Raw genomic sequence first — 22,046 nt, 5'->3', positions numbered from 1 at the left:
ACAGGAGGAAAGCACTCCCACAGCTCTCTACAGAGGGAGTGAAAGCTCCCTGCAAATGTGGGGAGCAGAGGGATAGGATGTGGGGCGTGAGTGGAGGCACTGAGACTTGGCTGGTAGGGAAGCCGCTGGCTCCAGTCTGGGAAAAAAGGAGCCAGGGGTTCCTATCTCCTCCCCTCCAGTCTATTCCAGCCATTTGGGGATCCTGCTCCCCAGCCACATCCCTACCCCCACAGTGCACTCCAGCTCCTCTGGGTCCCACTCTCACCTCTGCCACCCCACTGCCCACCCTGAGCATGTGCAAGTTTACTTGGGGGCAGAGCCCCCACAATATATGTATTGCATGGACACTAGTCCTTCCCCCCTCACACCTGGCCCCTGGTTCCATCACCCCTGACCCTCTCTCCATCTAGGCTGGTGTGTGGAGAGACCTCCTCCTCCTGTTTCAATCTCCTTTACCCATTATCCCCTGCTGGGACATTGTTTCAGTACTGATGCAGGAGGGGATCACCTGTTGCCTCTACAACTCTGCATCCTGTAGCAGGTGAAGTGTTTCTCAGAGATCTTCGGTCTCAGATGCCTTCTGCAAGCAGTCACACAAATAGAATCTCATTGGACAAATATTCATGGGAAGAGAAAAGGAAGAAAAGTGCAACCACAGCTGAAGAGAATTCAGTTTTAAATTGGTGTGAATGTTTGTGGAACTCTCTTTTTTACAATAAGTGCTAGGTAGATTATTTGTTTGCTTTGGTTACATTTGGTTACCATTTCTCTCTTTTATCAATTTAAATTCAGGCCAAGATTTTCAAAAAATGGCTAGTGACTTCAGCTGCCTAACTTGACATTTTTAAGAGTCTGATTTTCACAAAGAGCTGAACACCCACCCTCTGAAAATCAGGCCCTTTAAAGATTTCGCACTGATCTCAAACTGGCAGTATGGATGTTTGCAAAAGCTGTGGTAGCCTGCTTGTACCCAAGTCAATGAGTGAGAAACTTCTGGCTTCACTCATCCAGTACAAATCCTCATTCTCTTCTTTCTATCTTAAAAAAAATGCAAATATTTTACAATCCCACCTACCATACTAAAATACTATAAGTGTCCTGCTTTGTGTCTATGTGTGACTTTTACTACATGGAATCACATAACTAACAGCTAACAGAGATTCCCCTTTAGCACGGCCCGGTGCTTTTGGAGCAGGAATTTTGTGCAGTCTAGTGTCATCCTAAAAGTCATCAGTTGCCATGGATTTGTTATGATATGGCACAGTGGATTAATCTGATACTATTCTAGTAATATTACAGTACATCAGTTTCCACAGCAACATTCCTGGTGTTACTTAACATTCTTAAACATAATGAAATTACAGTGCAGCTTAGGATCATAACAGCTAGTGTCTCCCAGTACAGAAATCTGGGCTGCTTACCTGACGATGGCAAATGTACTATTTAAATCCACTGAGTATTTGACCGACAGCATCACCTTGATTTCTCTCATTGATCCCTCCAGTCCCACTCTCTGCAGCAGCAGCCTGCTGAGTCTCTGCCAGTGGACTAGAAACTTCAGCCAAACACAAGGTCCAAGCTCCTCTTACTATTGTTTATCATGCATTATTTATATAGCTCCAAAAAGTGTGCTAGGTGTAAGAAGACAAGCCCCTAGCAGGCAGCTGCTCTTAAAGTGATGATAGCAGGTTAATTCCTGATCCAAAGCCTGTTGAATTCAAAAGAAATCCTCCCATTAACTTCAATGGGCTTTGGATACATCATGGAGTTTAGCACATAGATAATTTAGAAAAGCACATAGGCAAGAGAACAGATCATGAAGGTTGAGAAGATAGGAAAAGGAGGAGGTAGAAACAATAGGAAAATATGGGAAGGGAATACAGCCACAGCAATGGAAAGAACTGTTGTCCTGGAGAAAGTCCTATTGTTTCCTGTATTTGTTGTTAGTTCTCTCTCTCTCTCTCTCTGTTTTAATTATTAGGTTGCCAAAGCTGGCACTAATAGCACCAGCGTTGCTTATGGGTGCACAGCAAGGCAAATGCAATGAGTTTTGAAGAAGCAATTTGAAGGGGGAGGTTACTTTGTACTCTGGGAGAGGGAGGACCAGCTAAAGAGTGTGGGGGCAGGGAGGAGAGAGAGGGGAGTAAAAGAGTAGGCAGCCTGTAAAAAGCCACAGAATAATGACTGGAGAAGACGAAAAAGGATGGGTTAAGGCAAGAAAAGTAGGTAAAGGATGGAGAATTTGAGAATAGAACTTTCCCATTCCAGATCTGGTCTTTGTAAACCCAAAATGAAGCCCAAAACAACAATGAAACAACAGCAAAAGTTTGTGCCATCATGGTTTCTGTCAGCAAGTCTTTCCACAGCTACGAAGGCTGATACAGGAAAAGAATGATGCAGTCAGATTTTCATTTTGCACACACATAAAAACATAAACATGTGCAAACACATTCCACCCGCCCCACTCCTAATATATCAGTGATAGTCAAACGGTAATAAAAAGTTCCAGTCTCCAAAATTGCCGTGATAATCACTTGGGGATAGGCTTTTCTCCTCATATACTTTCTGGTCAGGTCAGAAAGATGAGGATGGTTTTCCTCACTGCATTTTGGCATTTCACTCATGCTGGAATAAAAACATAAGCATGGCCATACTGTATCAGACCAATGGTCCTTTTAGCCCAGTATCCTGTCTTCCAACAGTGGCCAGTACAAGATGTTTCAGAGGGAAGGAACAGAACAGAGCAAGTGTCAAGTGATCCATCACCTCTCATCCAGTCCCACCTTCCGGCAGTCAGAGGTTTAGGGACACACAGAGCATAGGATTGCATCCCTGACTGTCTTGATTAATAGCCATTGTTGGACCTATCATCTATGAAATTCTCTCTCTTTTTTTTTTTTGAATGAAGTTATAGTTTGGGCCTTCACAACATCCCCCTGTCAACAAGTTCCACAAGTAGATTGTGCGTTGTGTGAAGAAGTGCTTCATTATGTTTATTTTTAAGCTGCTGCCTCTTAATTTCATTATGTGAACCCTGGTTCTTGTGTTACATGAAGGGTAAATAACATTTCCTTATTCACTTACTCCTCATCCTTCATGATTTTATAGACCTCCGTCATATCTCCCCTTAGTCATCTCTTTTCTAAACTGGCCAGTCCCAGTGTTTAATCTCTTCTTATGTGGAAGCTGTTCCATGTCCCTAATCATTTTTGTTGCCCTTCTCTGTACCTTTTCCGATTCTAATATAGTTTTTTGAGATGGGGCCACCTGAACGGCATGCAGTATTCAAAGTGTGGCATGCCATGGATTTATACAGTGGCATTGTGATATTTTTTGTCTATCCCTTTTCTAATGATTCCTGATAGTGGTGAATATTGAGCAGATGTTTCCAGAGAGCCATACATGATTACTCCAAGATTTCTTTGATTGGTAACAGCTAATTTAGACCCCAACATTTTGTGCTTAGTTGTATGTAAAATGCAGAATGGCTGTGGTGTTGGAGTTCAGTTAAAGGTTAGAGTGATGTTTCAGGTAAATTATTTTGTTTGAGCTGATCCCCCATTTCTAGTACATCTATTTATTGAAATCCCTTAAAATGATAAATATGTTAAATGCATCTGAGAAAGTAATGAGAAATCAGTTATCTAAGCACTCAAAGTCACATTAGAAGGGAGGCAGTGCTCTGTAGTACTATGCAAAAGACATTTCAAATGTTGACCTCCCACTTCCCATGTGATACCAGCACTTCAAAGACCATTAGTTCAGCCCCCTGGGGAATATCTGTTGTATGTTGCTCCATGGGCTACTCAAGCTCCCTTAGAAGACAATGAAATAAACATCTTGATTTAAATGACTGTTGGATCAAATGCTTTTGGAGCAGAATTGCTGGGCTCAGAGATGTCCAGCCTTCTTCACCTGAAAGAATGGTGGCTCTGACATGGGCCCTCAAGTGTGAAGGGATTATGATATTGGTGATAGCAGGCTCCATGAGACACACAAAATAGGCAATGCTTGTTCCACAGTGATAGCTACTCCTTAATTTAGACTCAAGAAATGTCACCTTTTTGGAGGTAAATTGCCCTTGAATTTCTTTCTTTTAAAATTGCCTGGAAATCTGATGACAAATTTACCACAATAAATTTTAAAATCTCATCATCAACCCACCATTAGATGAATCATCAGCAACCACTTCATTACAGGTCAAGATATTTCCTTTACGTTATTTGGCAAACAATTACTGATCTTTTCCATCACCCAGCTCTATTGTATATGCTGAAAGGATGGAGAATAATAACATGTTGACATTTCCTCACTGATGACTACTTAGTGATATTTTTACCCTTACCTGGGCTGCTCTCATGAATGGGACAGGAGACTTTGTGAGCTTGTATTCTTGGAGTTCTTTCCAATTCTGCCTTTGTAAAACTTTCACATCAGGCAGGTCCTCGTAAAGTGACAATAGCAGTTTAAGGCCTTTTCTGAAATCTATTGAAGTCAAAGGAGGCACATGGCTGTTTGCATGGAAAACCTATGACTGGTCTTCTGTAGTCTCTTGATATTGTGGCTTCTGCCATATAAAGCCCCTGAATCCCCACTCAGAGGTTTCACATCACAGAGGGGGAAAAGAGAGTAAAATAATGTAGATAGGGCCAGAGTTAACTTACCTGTTAAAGTCCCAGACAGATGCTTTTGCAGGGTTAGACAAAACCCTAAGGTACAGTAAAACCTCAGGGTTACAACACCAGAATTACGAATGATTGGTCAAACACACACCTCATTTGGAACCGGAAGTACACAATCAGGCACAGCGGAGACAAAAAAAAAAAAAGCAAATAAAATACAGAACTGTGTTAAACATAAACTACCAAAAAAAATAAAGACAAAGTTTAAAAAAATATTTGACAAGGTAAAGAAACTGTTTTTGTGCTTGTTTCATTTAAAGTAAGATGGCTACAAGACTCATTCTCCTTCTGCATAGAAAAGTTTAAAGGTTATACTAAGTCAATGTTCAGTTGTAAACTTTTGAAAGAACAACCATAATGTTTTGTTCAGAGATACGAACACTTCAGAGTTACGAACAATCTCCATTCCCGAATGTTCTAGTGTTCTACTTAGGAGTAAGAGGTGTTCTAGAAATGGCATGCTGCCTGAGCTACTTCTCCCACATCTGACCGGTGAGATGAAGCTGATGTGACCTTTAGTTTGCCGTTGGCCTGATCCTGTACACGTGACTCAGACAGAACTTCTGTTGAAGGCAATGGTTCTTAATAGAGGAGGGGGTCAACAGAACTAATCACAATTATACTCACTGAGCACAAAGACTATGCAAGCTTAGAGCTGCTGGCCTTCCTGAAGTGGATGGAGCAAAATAGGGGCCATGATCCTGGTCCCATTCTGCATTATCCAATGGAGATGGCTCTGCAGAGAATGGCACTTGTGCCCTTTCAAAGACGGTTGCAATGGCAGCATTCCTACTGTGAGCTCCTACCTCTGCACTGCATCAAAGAAGACCATTGGCTTATGTATCACTGTCAGGCTTTGGGAATCATGGCAGCAGGATCTGGCCCTAACTTTCAGGTTAGGGAAGAGGTGTGATGTCATTAAAAAGTGAGCTCACCGAAGCTTTACAGGACTGATCTAAAGCCCATTGATTTCAATGGAAAGACTCTCAAAGACTTTAGATGAGGCCCCCAGGGCAGAATTACTGGATATGCAGCACTAAGGAGAGAAACTCCAGTTGACTGTCCTGTCCTCTGCACTATAGAATCTCAGGATTCTTGTGTCTCCCACTAAACCTAATTTTCATACAGAGAAGTGCCTGGGCATAATATGTCACTGTGGAAAAAAAAGAGGTCATAACTAAAATGATTTCCCATGTCACAATTCAAAAGAGCCCCAGCAAATTTATCCACCATTCCCAGCTGTTTAACAACATAAAGATGATTCACTCTTCAGAGAGACTTCAGCTGACTAATAACATGAAATGTGTGACCAGTGCCACGGGGTCTGGAGGGAACACATCACTCTCACTTAGTTTTGTATTTAACTCACTGGGTTACAAACCATGGGGGCCTGCTGAGTAATCTGCTGAAAAATGTGACCCGAGTTCAATGTCTGCTTAAAATATGAGGGTTGTGCATTGGAGTGCACACTGTAAGGGTGAAATTAAACTGTGGAGGCCACTGCAGTGTCAGCTGTGAACTGGGAGGATTTTGAGTGGAGTGGACTGCACCTCCTTGAATGCTGTGAAAAGGGTCTTTGTAGCTGTTGTGTTGATCCATTGGTAACAATACCCCATCTGGCTGGCACAGGGGGGCTGCAGGTTCAGCCCTGTGACCTAGTTCTAGGTTTGGAGGATGCAGATTTTCTCCACACATGCACTCCGTTCGTATAAACATCCAGCTTCTCCTCTCACATTGGCCAGATTTACACTGGCATGTGGAGTCATGCCTTGTTTATGCCAGAGTAACTGAGAGGCAAATCAGATCTGAAGCCCCAATATTCAGGCTTTATGCAGGTGGAATGGAGTTCACCCTAAATGAATTACCAGGAACAGAATGTGTGAACAAATGGCAATCTTACCATGCTTGCGTTCTACATTGTCTGTTTGTAATAGATGAATATACTTTATAGAAATGCACATGAACGACTGATTGATGTAAAAACACCCCCAATGATCAGAGATGACATAACCATTCCCACTAGCATTACTTATTTTCAGCAGCATCTTTTGCCATTCATTTTTCTGCCTCTTTCCTCTCAGCTCTGACACACTGTTCTGCAGCTAACAGCCTAATATAATCTTCAGTTTAAGCACTCTTTCCCACCAACAATAAAGGAGACTATGAAGACGTGGATGCCAATAAACTCTGATACTTTTATTCATAAGCGTATTTATTACCAAGCTTTACACTGATCATAAAAGTCTGGAAATGGAAGTAATGAGAGAACAACAGACTAAAGCGAGTGCCGATCTATTTTCTCTGATATGCCAGTCAGTGAAACATGAAATACGGTGGTGTATATTTTTGGGATTATTATATATCCAAAAAATGAAGATAAAAAATAATACATTGGAATTTGCAATTTATAGGCCAGAACTTCACCTGTGATAAATTGACATAACTCTGTTTCAGAGTAACAGCTGTGTTAGTCTGTATTCGCAAAAAGAAAAGGAGTACTTGTGGCACCTTAGAGACTAACCAATTTATTTGATCATGAGCTTTCGTGAGCTACAGCTCACTTCTGTTGATAAAAATGGAGCTATGTTGATTTATCCCATCTAAAGATCTGGCGCAATGTGCTTATAGAACTTCTTTGACAATTATTTTACCTTAATTTTTTTTAATACTCCAGTAGATATATACCTATAAAAATGATTCAGTGTAGCATTCAGACAATATAATTGCAGTTAACCAACTTCTGTAAGATTTCAAATAGATTATTTTAATAATAATGTTACTTGCTATATTTTGCTAATAATGTTAATTAGAACCAAGATTCGGATCACTTGTGTTCATTAAAATCCCATACTACTTTGAACAACAGTAGACAATTTAAGTAAGTAGATTCTGCATACAGTCCCTGCAGTCAGTTTTGACTTGTTCTGTAGTGCTCATGTGCATTGTTAAACTCATGGGATACCCCTTAATTAGCTTTTATTTAAAACTGCAGTTTCACAGCTGATTTCATGAGGCAAAACAGGATAAAGTAACTTGTGCAAGACTGTACCCACTGAAATCACAGGTAATTTGGTTACTGACTTCAATGGGGACAGTAGTTCAATTCTGTAGAGCTAGCATAGTCTAAACTAGGATAGGAGGTATGATCTAGTTTTCCTTCTTACCTCTGCTACTGACCTGTGTGAATTTAGGCATGTAACATCACCTCTCTGTTTCGCCCCCCACCTTGTGTGTGTTGTGTATTTATATTATAAACTCTTTGGGGCAGGGACTGCGTTGGTAAAGTATCTAATACAATGGCTGTTGAAGCCTCTACATGCTACTTCAATCAAGGACCTTTCTAGTACTCATTTGTGTAGGTTATAAAACTTGCTCTTTCCAATTTGTACGAACAAGGCTCACATTTAAAATGTCTTCTAGTTTAAATGATTCTACTAATTTGAGAGAGATTCTTTATACTTAATATGAGGTATACTAACAGAACCAATAATATCCTCAAGGCAGAAGACACTTCTGAAGGGTGACCGCTGTAGATGGATATAATAAATGAGTAAATATGAAAATAGAATAGCAATTTACCTCAGAAATCTTCAAAAGAAATCAAGATGAACTCCCATTGCACATAATTTCAGTTTGATCATAATCACTAACTGAAGCAAGACAAAAGAGGATTGTTGTGACTTGACCAGCAAATTAAATCAGAGGCAGTGAGGTCCCGTGGAGAAGGCACCAATAGTTTATTGTTATTAAATAAACTACTGAAAACTGCATTACTGCTTGTATGCTGACCCATTGTGATAGGATCATCTTCTTTTTAAAAGTCTTGTCTAACAGAAGAATATGTGAGGCCGGCAGGAAATTCATTGCAAACAGATTTGTCATTTTGAGAGACAGCTGCAAAATAGTTTCCTAACTCTATCTTTTATACCTAAGCTCACAAGGAAGTGTCTTAAACTCCACATGTGCAATTGGTGATCATAGAAAATAAAAGGCAGGGAGATTGTGGATTCTGTTCTAACACTGAAAGATGAAAGTGGGGGACAAATTGGGGTGAAAGTTTCATAGGCATAGTTGTGCATCAGTCTTTCCACATAGGCCCTTTCTGCAGGGACAGACAGAAAGCATCTGTAACCCTCTGGTCAGCGTATGTTTCATGTCCCTCCCAATGCCTTGTCCAGAGGGGCTGTATAGCACTGTAGCACAAGTTGTAGAGACTCATGCTTTCAGCTCCAGAGATCCATGCTGTCTGCCAAAATGGCGGCTGTCACACATCTTCATATAAATGATATTCCTAAAAGTTTTAGGCTGGGATTTTCAAAGGAACTTTAAATCTTGACAGTCAATGGGAGTTGGGCATCTTTCTTTGAAAACACCAACCTTAAAGGATTAACGAATGGAATTAAAAAAGAAGTCTGAGGTTCAGGCAAGAGAGGAAATAAAATATGTGCTTATAGATGAGATTGAAAAAGAGTAAGAGCCCCTATCTGAGTATATAACTTGTGCTTTGTTTATTGTGCTATGGTGAGGGGTATGTTAGCAATGCCTAAGATGGGGAGAGATTCATTCAGAATGTGTATTTTTGGTGAGACCAAAGCAATACTTCATGGAGCTTTATACATATATCCACACCTTCATCTTAGGCCTGTTTGCATTCTAACTCTCTCCTTATGCATTACACAAATCCCATGGTCAAAGGATCAACGGTCACGCTGCTTTATGGCTTCCATTAGTGGATGCGATAGAACAAAGTAGACAATTTCAAGTCCCTAGGAAATTAAACAAAAACTAAAGCTGGCCTTAAAATTACTCTAGTAATATGGAAGTAATGCACAAACACTCATGTGCCTGTTAACAAATGTCCCAATTTGTGGGTTAAAACTCTGGGGAATGATTGAACAAGGATGAGATATGATTGTCAAATATCCCCCAACCAGATATATGTTTCGTAGGAGCGTTGTTTGTATGACTGGCTTTTTTTAAGTTATTAAAATGGACATGCTTTACATTTTTTTATGACATGCATGTTTTATGTTCCTCAGATAAATGGGAAGCCTCTTCAGTACATTTTCCCGCATGCAAGACTCAAACTACTGAGAGACCCAAAGGATCACACTGTATCAGGTAAAAATAATAAAACCCAAACAAAATGTACACCTGGTTTTATTAGAATGCTTATTAAGTAGCATGCACATGGTTTGCAATGCTAATGATGGTTGCTCAGTCCTGTGTGGCAGGAAATGTACTGCTCATCTTACATGTTTTTAGTGATAACAGAAAACAGTGACCTACAGAAGTGGTCATGAGACTTTGTTAAAAATAGACAAATTACTGTAAACAATTTGATACTGAAAACACATAGCAAGTTGGCTGTATTAGTGAGATATATCAGGAGGCTGTATGTCTGTCACTCTCTATATGTCTGTCCTCTTCATATGACAATCTCATATAGAATTTAATAGGGATGAAGCCACTAAAGATCTAAAGAAATTGAATAGGCTTATGTAAAAATTCAAAACTTGCAGAAGTTTATGAAGAATTCTGCCCTTTCTGTAGAGTTTAAATTATATCAGATTGTTAAAAAACCTATAGGAAAGTTATTGCTTTCTGTTATATTCTACAGAAACTTTTCTCCCTCGTCATCCCTTCATAATGTGTGTGTGTGTGTGTATAGAGAGTGAAAGAGATCGGCTGAGAGTGGATATGTGTTATTTTGTATCCTATTACACGGGCTACAGCGGGTGAATCAGGACCAGTGCTGCAGTACAATTCTTCTATGTCAGAGTGTAAAACACCTTCTATATCAAGAGCTAATAGGTGCTAGGTCTGTTTGTTGTTTTTCAGAATTGTACGTTTTTTTAATAAGAGAGTGTATTGATTAGGAAGTAAGTGTTTTTCTGTGGAGATACATGCTATTTATATTCTGCCAGTGGTGTGTAATTTAGCCTTTTGTGGTTTTCTTGCACAACAATCAGACTTTCTTTTAACTACTATTGAAAATTCAAATAGCATATGTCAAAATCCACTTCTGTCTGGAAGTAATTACTTGTTGCCAACCACTGGTTTCCCTCCAGCATTTAATGGGAAGTAGCATCATGTTTCGTTGCATTTCTATATATTGCTTTCCCAGCATTTTTTGCTGAAAATCTCAATTATTTTCTCACATCCTCCCCCTGTCTTTCAGGCATGTAAACAAGAGGGGCACTCTCATGTGCCCCCTTCTGGCTGGGGTGCCTCTGTAGTGCCCTGATTTTTATCCTCCCTCTTCCAGGCTCTTTTAAACAGACTCCTACACATTTGCTTATCCAATCACTCAAAGTCCCCAAAGTCCATCCCAGGGCACAGCTTTTACCTCAGAGCCTGGTGTTCACAGGGTCCTTTTATCAGTTCTTAGAAGGTGCCCCATTCTGGGGTTTGGCTTGCCTCTGCCTTGCTCAGAGCTGACTCTCTTACAGACGTCCCAGAATCAGCTCCCGCTTCGAGAACTGCTTCAGGGCTTTTATAAGGAACCAGCTGCTCGAAGTTCCCTCCCTGGTCCAGGTATTTCTGGTTGAGTCATTTAGTAAGTTCAAGTCTCCTTCAAGCAGCTCTTTCCCTCCCTTTGCTCTCTCACAAGGCATTCAAGCAGTTTTCTCTCTATGTACTCCCTTGGCATTAATTTCTACAAAACAGATATCGCACCCACTAATTAATTTAAAATACTAGCTCTCCCACTATCCCAGACTGTAGAGTTTAAAAAGACAGTTCATACCCTTTGTACAGCCCTGGGCTCCTGAAGTCAATTGGAGTTACTTGTAATCCTCCTCGGGATTTCTTGCCCTGCAGGGAAATGAATAATGCTGAGATCCAAGCTGTTCTCTTTCTGAAGAACAGGTGGAATTATAGCCGCATGAAACTAGTTACCTCATGGTTTTGTTTTGAAGAGGACCTGATTCTCTCACCACTGTTGTGTGCTGTTATTTACAGAGTGTAAACTGCTGCCTAACCTGAGTCCTCCACTGGCTCACACCAATGGCAGCATTTCACATCCACTCTGCACAAATGTAAATCACCATGCAGGATGAGAAGTGATGGAAAATCAAGCCCTGTATATTTAATTCCTCTTCACCTTCTGATACTCTCAGTGTATAGGGTTATTTTTCTCAGGCTCCCCTTCAGCCACTGTGATAATGTGCCAAATAGTGTGCACTTGCCAGTCACAAGAGAAATCACCATTAAGAATGGTACAACTTGCCTATGGGAATCAGTATTTAAAAATATTTGTGCGTATTGTACAAGGTCTCATGGCCCCTTATTGGTGGGTTAGCACAAGCAGACAGAGTCCCCAGAATGGTGATACAGGCATGAGCTCAGTAAACAACAGAGCGACATAAGAATGTATTACTGGAAGAGAATTCAGAGGTACATCTCCTGGTGCTGATGGTGTCTACTGGTACATGAGAGCTTCACTTTCTCCCTCAGGTTGGAAGAACACACCCTAAAGTTCCCCCCCAGTCACTTCCTGACATGGGGCCCTTCCCCTCTGGGAGAAGCTATTGTCTGTAGATGTGTCACACAGAGACCTAGCCACCAAAACTGCGACCAGATTTTCAGAACAGTTCAGTATGTTAGGTGAACGCTTCATGCCCTTTGAACATCTGTCCATCGGTGTTACGCTGGGAGCAGCTGGCTCCTGAGCCCCCTTGAGAATCCAGCCCTATGAAGGATTGCTGTCCCTGAGTTACATCTACTGGGAAACAGAGCATAATGTGGTAGAAAGGCTAAGTTCCCAAACAGAGAAAAGGGAAGAGGAGTGACTCTTGATTAGATTCCCTCCTACCCCCAGAGATGTCTGGGGCACTGCCACTCCACAGTGTTTAGGACAGGATGGCATGGAGGCAGGGAGCCTGCTGACTTGTTAAATGGTGGGCTTCACAGTGGAAATTTACTTATTGCTGCTTGGAGCAGAAGATATTCCCCTCCCTCCCACTCCCGGTGACTTCTGTCTCTCTTGCACATCAGGTAGGTTGCAAATGGAGGAGGATGGTGGTTAGTCAAAGGCAGGACCGCTGCTGTCCGGGAGGAGGTAGGCAGGAAAACAGTTGAAGGCTTGGGATTTGCATATTTCATTCCTCACATATCTTTGAGGTGAATGGAATTTTGGGCCTCCTTTGCATGCCAGCCTTGCCTCGCCCTGCTCTTCTGAGGAGGAAAACTGGTAGATATGCTGCAAATTTAAACATGCAGAGTTTTCTGCTGGGGTTTTATGATCTTGGGTGGTCTCTCCCAGAAGCCACATTGCCCTGCTTGTATTTGCTATTATAAAAATAAATCGTTTGACCAACCAGTACCAACAAACTGGTGACCAGTTCTAGTTATCATCCAAACAGTGAATGAAACTGTTTTTATAATACCAGAGGCAGAGGAGACCTTAGAAATCTTTTATACAGTTCCAGGTCATTTAAAAGTGTAATAATTGATTAATACATATCTTAGAAAGCCCACCAGCCCCACCACAGCAGAGGTGGCGCAGCAGCAAGATAATTGGATGATCCTCTATATAACATGGCATCTCCTCATTTAAAAACAAAAAAAAGCAGAGGTGTCAGAATATTCAGCCAGTCAGATGATGCGATCAGCTAAATTTGTAAGCTATTTGGGGCAGAGATGTTCAGTTATTGTACATTTGTACAGTGCCTAGCACAACGGAGCAGTGACTCAGTTGAAGCTAATAAATAGAGGCTATAAATGTTAAATATTAATAGTCTCAGATCGTTTAAATCCATTTCAAACAGTCTGAAGTGATGCTGCATACCTAGCACAGAGTCTTTTTTAAAATGAAAGCAGAAAATACAACACTCACATTACTTCCAGAGTTGAGGGCCTGTCGAGCCTATGCCTTAGGCTGTCTCGATGCACAAAAGTTTCCCACAGATTTCGCCAGGAGAGTGAGGTGCTAAAGGCAGGGGCATGCCATCTCTGTATGCAAGGCATGAACTTCATGGACTCTGTGCCTGATCGGTTATGTGCTGTCCAACTGGAGGGCTGTGGACTGGGATCCAGCTCCCAGGATGGTTCCGTCTGGCCTTCAAAAAAGTGCTCAGATACTACAGTGATAGGGCAGCATGAGAACTATATGGAATGGAATAGAATGCAAATCTTATTACAAGTCCATGCAGCTAAGTCTTCAAATTGTGTTGTCCATCAAGAAAATATGACTATCCTGCATCATAGATTCCAAGCCATAAGGGACTATTGGGACCATCTAGTCTGGTCCCCTGTATAACACAGGCCATAGATCTTTTCTGAGTTGATTCCTGTTTGAACTAGAGCATATGGAATGTATCTAGCCGTTTACTGGGCTTCTAAATTTATTTGTAAATGACTGAGCATGAAGCTTTTTTTGATGAATTAAGCCAACGGTCCACAATTCCTGTGGCAGTGGCATCCTCCACAGAGCGTGATCCTGTACCCGCCATATGTGCAAGCTACTCCTGCACAGAGGATGCCATTTTGGACTGCCTAAAACATACATGGGAGTTGTTGCATGCCTTACTAAAACTGGCCCAGCTTGCTATTGGCTGATGGAATGAAAGACTGGACCCCTAACGATCAATTAGTTTTCAGTCCTGTGAGAGGCTACTAAGATCCAAGTGCGACTGCTCTGTGGGAAAACTGAATGGATCTTTCCTAACTGCCCCTCTTTTTCTGCATCACTCACCGTCCCCTAGAGCTCTCAGCTCTTCTCTGTACTGCAGGAAGGTTTATAGTACAAAATGTCCTCAACACATTTGCCAAATGTAAATGCTACCGGCCTTTTACTGCTAGGCCTGAATAAATTGCCGAAGGGTTTTGTCTCCAAAGATTCATTAATAGTTTTCAATACATTTGGAAGGAATTGGCATCGTTGTGCAGCTCAGATGCCAAAGCAATGATGGCAGTGATCAGAGAATGATAATGTAGGAGCATTTAATGATCCAGAAACACACTGCTTGTTTTCACTCAAAGTCTACCTGTCTCTTATGGGTCCTTGGCCACAGCCAGCAAGAGAGTTCATTTTAGCATGGTCGCATTTTCCCTTCTGGTGTTTAAAGTGGAGTGGTTACAGCTGGAATAAAAGAGGGAAGAGGTGGCTGCATGAGACAATAAGGGCGCTGACAGTAGCTGCTGCAAACATTGCAAGAGCGACACACACACATTGTCTTCCTCCTCCTGGTCACAAGACCCTTTCTCATGTAGGGTGAAGGCTCAGCATGGCAGGAAATCTCAATAGCTCTGCACGTCTGGCTACACCCAAGTATGGGGTAGCCCATGGCTGCAGCATATCATCATGTGGGACTGAATTACAGTGCCAGAGGCAATGCTCCTTTCCCAAATGTATGATGTCAAGCTGTCATCTTTCCAGTTCTGTCCCTGCAGGGCAAAAAGCACCTGTTAGTTGCAAGGCTGTCTGTGCTGCAGGACACTCTCCCTGATGCCCCTTTGTGTGCAGGCAGAGCAGCGGTACAGGGAGGAGTCTGCACTGAATATGCTAATTAGTTCTGGGCAGAGGGTAGGCCTCTGGATCGTGACTTCTGCAGATCTACTGTTCAAGAAACCACATGCAGGAGGGACTGGGCTGGACATGGCTGCAAAGAGGCTTCAGAGGTGCTTTGAACCCTACTTATAGTTTGAGGGGTTAGTTTCTCGCTCCTTTCCCTCTCCCGCCATAAAAATCAGATCTAATACCCTAAGCAGAGCAAATTTACTGGGTATTTATTCAGGGAGATGGGGGTGGATTTAACACAATTTTCATATATCAAGCCTACATTGCTGGACTTTCTTCCTAGTGTATATATTTTGGGTTATTTCAGCTTCAAGTCCATTCTGACAACAAAACCATAGATTAAAATGCAGATGTGCAGTGAACATAAGGAATTATTACCAGGCAGATAACGAGTGCATGGAACACAGGTACAGTCCAGGTTTAGCTGGGGTGGTGGCCATGAAGATAAGGGAATGGGATATAACTTGTTCCCGATGCTTCACCTAGAGCTGGTGCTAGCCTATTGGGGGCCCTAAGCAGGAATATTTTTCTCCCCCCCCATACTAAAAAAGTGAATGGGGGCCCACTTGAGCTGCTCGAAGCCCTAAGCAATTGCTGAGTCTGCTGATGCCTAGTGCTGGCTTTGAGTTCACCCTTCACATAGGGACAGCTGCCTCCATCTGGAGTGTATGTGGGGTGCCCCTGCTTCCATGGGCCCAATACCCTGCGGACCGGAGATGATCCTACCCTTCCCCAGAGACCAGCACACAAGCTCTCCCTGATCATGCACAAAGACACACACAGGTGAGGGGAAGGGTTTACCCCTAAACAATGATGATCCCAGCTCATGGACCTCTTCCCCTTCTGAGCAAAATGAAAAGCAAGTAAACATGAGGGGAATGGAAAGGAATACAGATTTACGTGGCCGGGATCATCCTGTGGGATTCACCATTGCAAGTGGTGAGGGAAGGTGGGGCTAGGTCACTTAATGAACGTAAGTAGATGTTTGTTATATTACTTAATGCACTGCTAGAAAGTGCTCATATACTATAGTGATAGGGCAGCATAAGAACTATATAGAATAGAATAGAACAGAAAACAAATCTGATTACAAGTCCACGCAGCTAAGTCTTCAAACTGTGTTGTCCATCAAGAAAATATGATTGTCCTGCATCATAGATGCCAAGCCATAAGGGACTACTGTGACCATCTAGTCTGATCCCCTGTATAATACAGGCCATAGATCTTTTTTTGAGTTGATTCCTGTTTGAACTAGAGCATATGAAATGTATCTAGCTGTTTACTGGGCTTCTAAATTTATTTGTAAATGAATGAGCATGAAGCTTATTTGATTAAATAAGCTGAGGGTCCACAATTCCTGTGGCAGTCAGGCTGAGTTGTGCTCACTGCTCGGCACTTATGAAAATCAGGCCAATCTGGAATAACTGTAGGGTTTTTTTTCAAGATTCACTAAAGGCTAGTGGGGAGAACCCCAAATGTAGCTGTTTCTAACACTCCATTAGCATGACACTGTATTTTTAGCACTGGTGAATAGCAGTTGAGGAATAGCCAGTGAGTGGGGTTCTTGTGCAACAGATCACAGATCAATACTTACTGTGAAATCCTTAGGCACAAGTAAAAGAAAAATAGATTCCCAGTCCTAAAACTAGTCCTGAATTGTTAAGGACACTAGGACAAAGACAGCCCTCATTTATGCCCATGCAACCTCAGTGAGTTAAATTAAATTGCATAGGTGTAATTGAGGGCTGAATTGGAGGGGCCGGGGGACTATATACCTATATCTCGATGTCACCTTTCTGGGTAAACAAGCAACATGTTTATGCATGTATGTGTTTACCTAGAAATATTTTATAGGCTTTTATTCCATGTCTGTGATTGCCCCTCTAAATAGCTCTTTATTCTGAATGCCCTAAAAAGTGTTTTAAAAAATAAGTTCCACTGACATTCAGCAGCTTAATAGCCTGTGTACTTTCCTCTTTTAGAACATGATACTCTATTGAGTGTGTGTCATAGTGTGTGGGGATTTTTTGAGAAGAGAATATACCCTTTACCCTGGAAGGTTTATGCCTGGTATCTTACAGACTGGATGGGAGAAGACATTGGAAAAATAAAGCAGGAGGGTAGAATGCAGATTCCCACAGAGAAGAAAGTGAAGTTAAAATTTTAGGCACATATGAGTGATATGAGTACATAAAGCTTGTCAAGAACATTAGGGAAAATTAGAAATCCAGGAAACACTGAGGTAAGGTTGCACTTCTCAGATAAACACTCAAACTATCATAACTACCCCAAGATGCGGCAGCATGCCATCTTCCCTTCCTTATACAGAGACTATCAAAAATGTACAGCATGCAGCATTTGTTTAATTTGTCTCATCCATTCATGTCTCCAGTTACTAAGTTACCCGGGAAAGAATTTTCTGTAGTATCTGGCTGATGAATCTTGCCCATATGCTCAGGGTTTAGCTGATCGCCATATTTGGGGTCGGGAAGGAATTTTCCTCCAGGGCAGATTGGAAGGCCCTGGAGGTTTTTCGCCTTCCTCTGTAGCATGGGGCACGGGTCACTTGCTGGAGGATTCTCTGCTCCTTGAGGTCTTCAAACTACAATTTGAGGACTTCAATAGCACAGATATAGGTGTGAGGTCTTTTTTAGGAGTGGTGGGTGAAATTCTGTGGCCTGCATTGTGCAGGAGGTCAGACTAGATGATCATAATGGTCCCTTCTGACCTAAATATCTATGAATCTATGAATCTAAGTATAATTCATGGAAGTGCTCTAAGAGCATGTGCTGGGGGTCTGAAATGTATGTATGCAGACATGCTAGCACAGTCAAATGATATTTAAAGAACTGGCTGTCACATGAGATCACAGAGCTCTTTACTTTGAGGTGCTGAACACCTATTACTACTGGGTGAACCTTCCAGGATTGAGCCCTTTATAATGATTTAAGAACAGTTGCCTTTAGTGTTTGTCTGTGGATGGATAAGGTAGTCGCGGTAGCTTGGGTGCCTCATTTGACATGTGCAGTGCCAATTCTGCCTTTCCTGAGCTCCTGTGTTTTTAAACTCTAATATTCTTGACAGGTAATATGCACTCAACTCACCCATGCACTCTTGTCACCTTAATGGCACTTCAGCTAAGGTTTTTCTGTGGAAATTTCCTTAGCCTTCAAAAAATACAGTTGTATGATCTGCTGGAGACAATTTATTTTACTGCAAACGTTAAGAGATCCACAAGAAGGGAGGTCAAGCTGACTTTAGGAAGTTCTTTTTATGTGGCATCTCCATTCCTGGAGATTTGCAGCCATGGTAGCCCATTCTGTATGATCCTCTGCTAATCTCATTGTGAAGGAATAGTCCTCTTCATCCACCCAGGATACCACATCATCCATCCAAGATTTTCTTGTTTTGCCTCATGTTCTTCTACCATCAGCTCTCCCTGGAACATGGATCACCCAAATGAAGTTCAAAGTGGGGAAAATCAAGCCTGAGGGCTCAGACTGGACATGCAAAAACTGAGATGCCCCAAATCAGTGGCCACTTCTGAAAAGAACTGTTATTGATTATTTGTATGTAGTAGCACCTAGCAGCCCCATTCATGGACCGGGACCCCATTGTGCTAGGGGCTGTACAAGCACAGAACAAAAGGACTGTCCCTGTTTCAAAGAACTTGTCTTCCTCTTCTCTAAAGCTGCATGGGTAAAATGTGGTCTAGTAGATAGAGCCCTGGACTGGAACTGGGCTCTGTTCATAGCTCTGCTGATGGCCAGTTGTGTGACCTTTGGCAAATCATTTTAATCCCACTCTGTGCCTCAGTTCCCCTATCTGTAAAGTTGGGATAATGATACTGATCACCTTTGTAAGGTGCTTTGAAATGTACAGTTGAAAAGCCATGTACAATAGCTAGGTATTAGTATTATACAAAGTTTGGAAGATGCATAAATAATTTTCCTAGAGGTGGTATGGATTGAGAAGTCTAGTGAAAAAGCCAGGAGATTAAGATAAGCAAAACAGAACAATGACTGGCATGTTGGGCTCTTTTGCTCTTCCTAAAAGTTCTTATTTTGCTACTTACTAGAAGTCCAGCTGGGTGATGGCTGGGGAGGCAATTAGAAGTAGGTTTAATATAAGTCATCTTTAGAGAAAGGACTGGCATTTTTGTCAATTTTTCTCTGTGTAGAAGAACAATACTATGACAGTTATTTGGCTAGCAAAGGGTACCATGTTTAAATGAACCAAATTGTGTGGGGAAAATAATTGACTTTCTTCCTTGTCAGAAAAAATTGTACATTGGGGGCTCATTTTGCCAAACAGCAAACCCAATAGCAAATTAGCATGCATGTAATTTATATTATGTTTTTCTTCTGCAGGAGTCAGGTTAACAAGTGGCGGGAGAGAGTCTGTGCACACGAATGCTTATGCCAGCAAAACTTACGTTGCTCAGGGGGGTGGGATTTTTATACCCCTGAGTGGCAAATTATTTGCCAATATAAGTGCTAGAGTTGACATGGCCTTAGTTAAAAGGGCTATATTGCACCATGGGCCAAAATTTCAAGTCTGTACTCAGTACTTTCTCAGGCAAAATCCCACTGAGTTCACAAGTCAAAGTTTTGCCTGAGAAATAACTGAATAAAAACTGAGGGAAGATCTCAGGATTTGGTCCAATATGCAGCAAGATTTTGTAAATTACATGGTGGTTCTTTACCATTCAGCACAGCTTAGTGTAAGTGGGGGAACAGTCCCGCTATTGTGGGGAACTTTCCTGGCTTCTGCACTACCCTGGTGAAGTGGGCTAGCGAAAGGATCTGAGTTCTCGCTCTCACTTCCTTTACCCAGTGGCCTCCCTGCCCTTGAGGACTCCCCTTCTGTCTGACAGAGTCCTCATAACCCAACAAGGCTGGGCCCACTATTCCTGGGGGGCTCGACCCCCAACCCTGCTGTGGTCACCTAGGACAGGGGCTAGGGTGTCCCCACTCTGGGGTACTCTCTCTGCCCTGGGCACTTCTCTGACCCACTGACCATTACATACAAGTTAAAGCAAATGCAAGTTATTTAATCAACAATTAATTTTAAAAAGAATAAGAAAAAATGGGAAACACATCAACCCGCTCTGTGGCAGGGAACATCACAAACAGTGTCTCTGGAATGTCAGGGCAGTTCACAGTCTGTTCCTTGTAGGTCCAAGGCCTCCTTCTCCAGCCCTGGCTGTGCTGCAGGGATGCTGTGGGTTGGACACTTGATCTGGTGGTGGCCACACGCTCTCAGGCTCTAGGTGGCAAGGCCCTTCTTCCCAGCGTTGCCCCCGCCCTGTCGGGGTTACCAATCCCCCTCCGTGTCTGGCCCGCAGAGCCTCCTGGCTGAGGTGTCTCCCTGTGCTGGGCCCACTGCCCAGGGTCCCCCCTCGCTCTCCCCAGCTGCTCGCGACACCCGGTTCCAGACTGCTCCAGACCCAGTTCCAGCTCCACTCTGCCTCAGCTCCAGCCCCACTCTGCCTCAGCACGGCTGCTGCTCTGCCTCCAGCTCTCTGGGCTGCTTCTCTGGCCCCTCTGGCTCTGGTTGCTACAGCTCTGCTCCCAGGACAGGGTCTGCTCTGCAGGCTGCTTCTGTGACGCTGCTCCCAGCACTGACCTGCTTCGTGGGCTGCTTCTCTGGTCCCTCTGGCTCTGGTTGCTGCAGCTCTCCTCCCAGGGCAAGTCTGCTTTCTCTGGGCTGTGCCTCTGGCTTTGGAGCTGTAGCTCTGCTCCCAGGACAGGGTCTGCTCTCTCTGGGCTGCTTTTCTGGTCCCTCTGGAACTGGCATAGCTCTGCTCCCCAGCTCAGCTAGGACCCTGCTTTCTCCTTAGCTCGGCCCCACTCTGATTGACCCAGGTAATTCCAGCTTACACGGAGAATGGGACATCCCTGGCCTCCTGACTCCCTGATTAGCCTACCCGCCCTGTCATTCAGGCTGACCTGGAGCATTGGCCTCTCCCCATTGTTCCTGGGGGCTGTCAGTCTCAGGGTCCTGATTCCCCATCGACCCTTCCCCTTTTTAGTATTGGGCGCTAGCAACTAAAACACCCCCACTGAATGTTAGTAAGGGGGCAACAGTCCCCTTACATTAGAATGTAATGGCGAACGGGGGAAGTCCCGGATGACTGGAAAAAGGCTAATGTAGTGCCAATCTTTAAAAAAGGGAAGAAGGAGGATCCTGGGAACTACAGGCCAGTCAGCCTCACCTCGGTCCCTGGAAAAATCATGGAGCAGGTCCTCAAAGAATCAATCCTGAAGCACTTGCATGAGAGAAAAGTGATCAGGAACAGCCAGCATGGATTCACCAAGGGAAGGTCATGCCTGACTAATCTAATCGCCTTTTATGATGAGATTACTGGTTCTGTGGATGAAGGGAAAGCAGTGGATGTATTGTTTCTTGACTTTAGCAAAGCTTTTGACACGGTCTCCCACAGTATTCTTGTCAGCAAGTTAAGGAAGTATGGGCTGGATGAATGCACTATAAGGTGGGTAGAAAGCTGGCTAGATTGTCGGGCTCAACGGGTAGTGATCAATGGCTCCATGTCTAGTTGGCAGCTGGTGTCAAGTGGAGTGCCCCAGGGGTCGGTCCTGGGGCCGGTTTTGTTCAATATCTTCATAAATGATCTGGAGGATGGTGTAGATTGCACTCTCAGCAAATTTGCGGATGATACTAAACTGGGAGGAGTGGTAGATATGCTGGAGGGGAGGGATAGGATACAGAAGGACCTAGACAAATTGGAGGATTGGGCCAAAAGAAATCTGATGAGGTTCAATAAGGATAAGTGCAGGGTCCTGCACTTAGGACGGAAGAATCCAATGCACAGCTACAGA

The 22,046-nt window shown here is 43.0% G+C and overlaps 1 protein-coding gene across 5 annotated transcripts in view; it reads left to right on the top strand.

Moving 5' to 3' along the window:
- The window catches only part of PCLO (piccolo presynaptic cytomatrix protein), a 514,652-nt gene that overhangs the window by 333,629 nt on the left and 158,977 nt on the right, over nt 1-22,046 (top strand). For all 5 annotated transcript variants that reach the window (XM_073328638.2, XM_073328636.2, XM_073328635.2 and 2 more), the window contains exon 9: nt 9,722-9,803. In XM_073328638.2, coding sequence (XP_073184739.2) covers nt 9,722-9,803 — 82 coding nt within the window. The remainder of the gene's footprint in view (nt 1-9,721; nt 9,804-22,046) is intronic.

Source organism: Lepidochelys kempii, chromosome 1 (assembly GCF_965140285.1).
Source record: "Lepidochelys kempii isolate rLepKem1 chromosome 1, rLepKem1.hap1, whole genome shotgun sequence".
NCBI lineage: Eukaryota > Metazoa > Chordata > Testudines > Cheloniidae > Lepidochelys > Lepidochelys kempii.
Note: the sequence above shows the minus strand (reverse complement) of the source record. Positions and strands in the feature narration are given on the sequence as shown.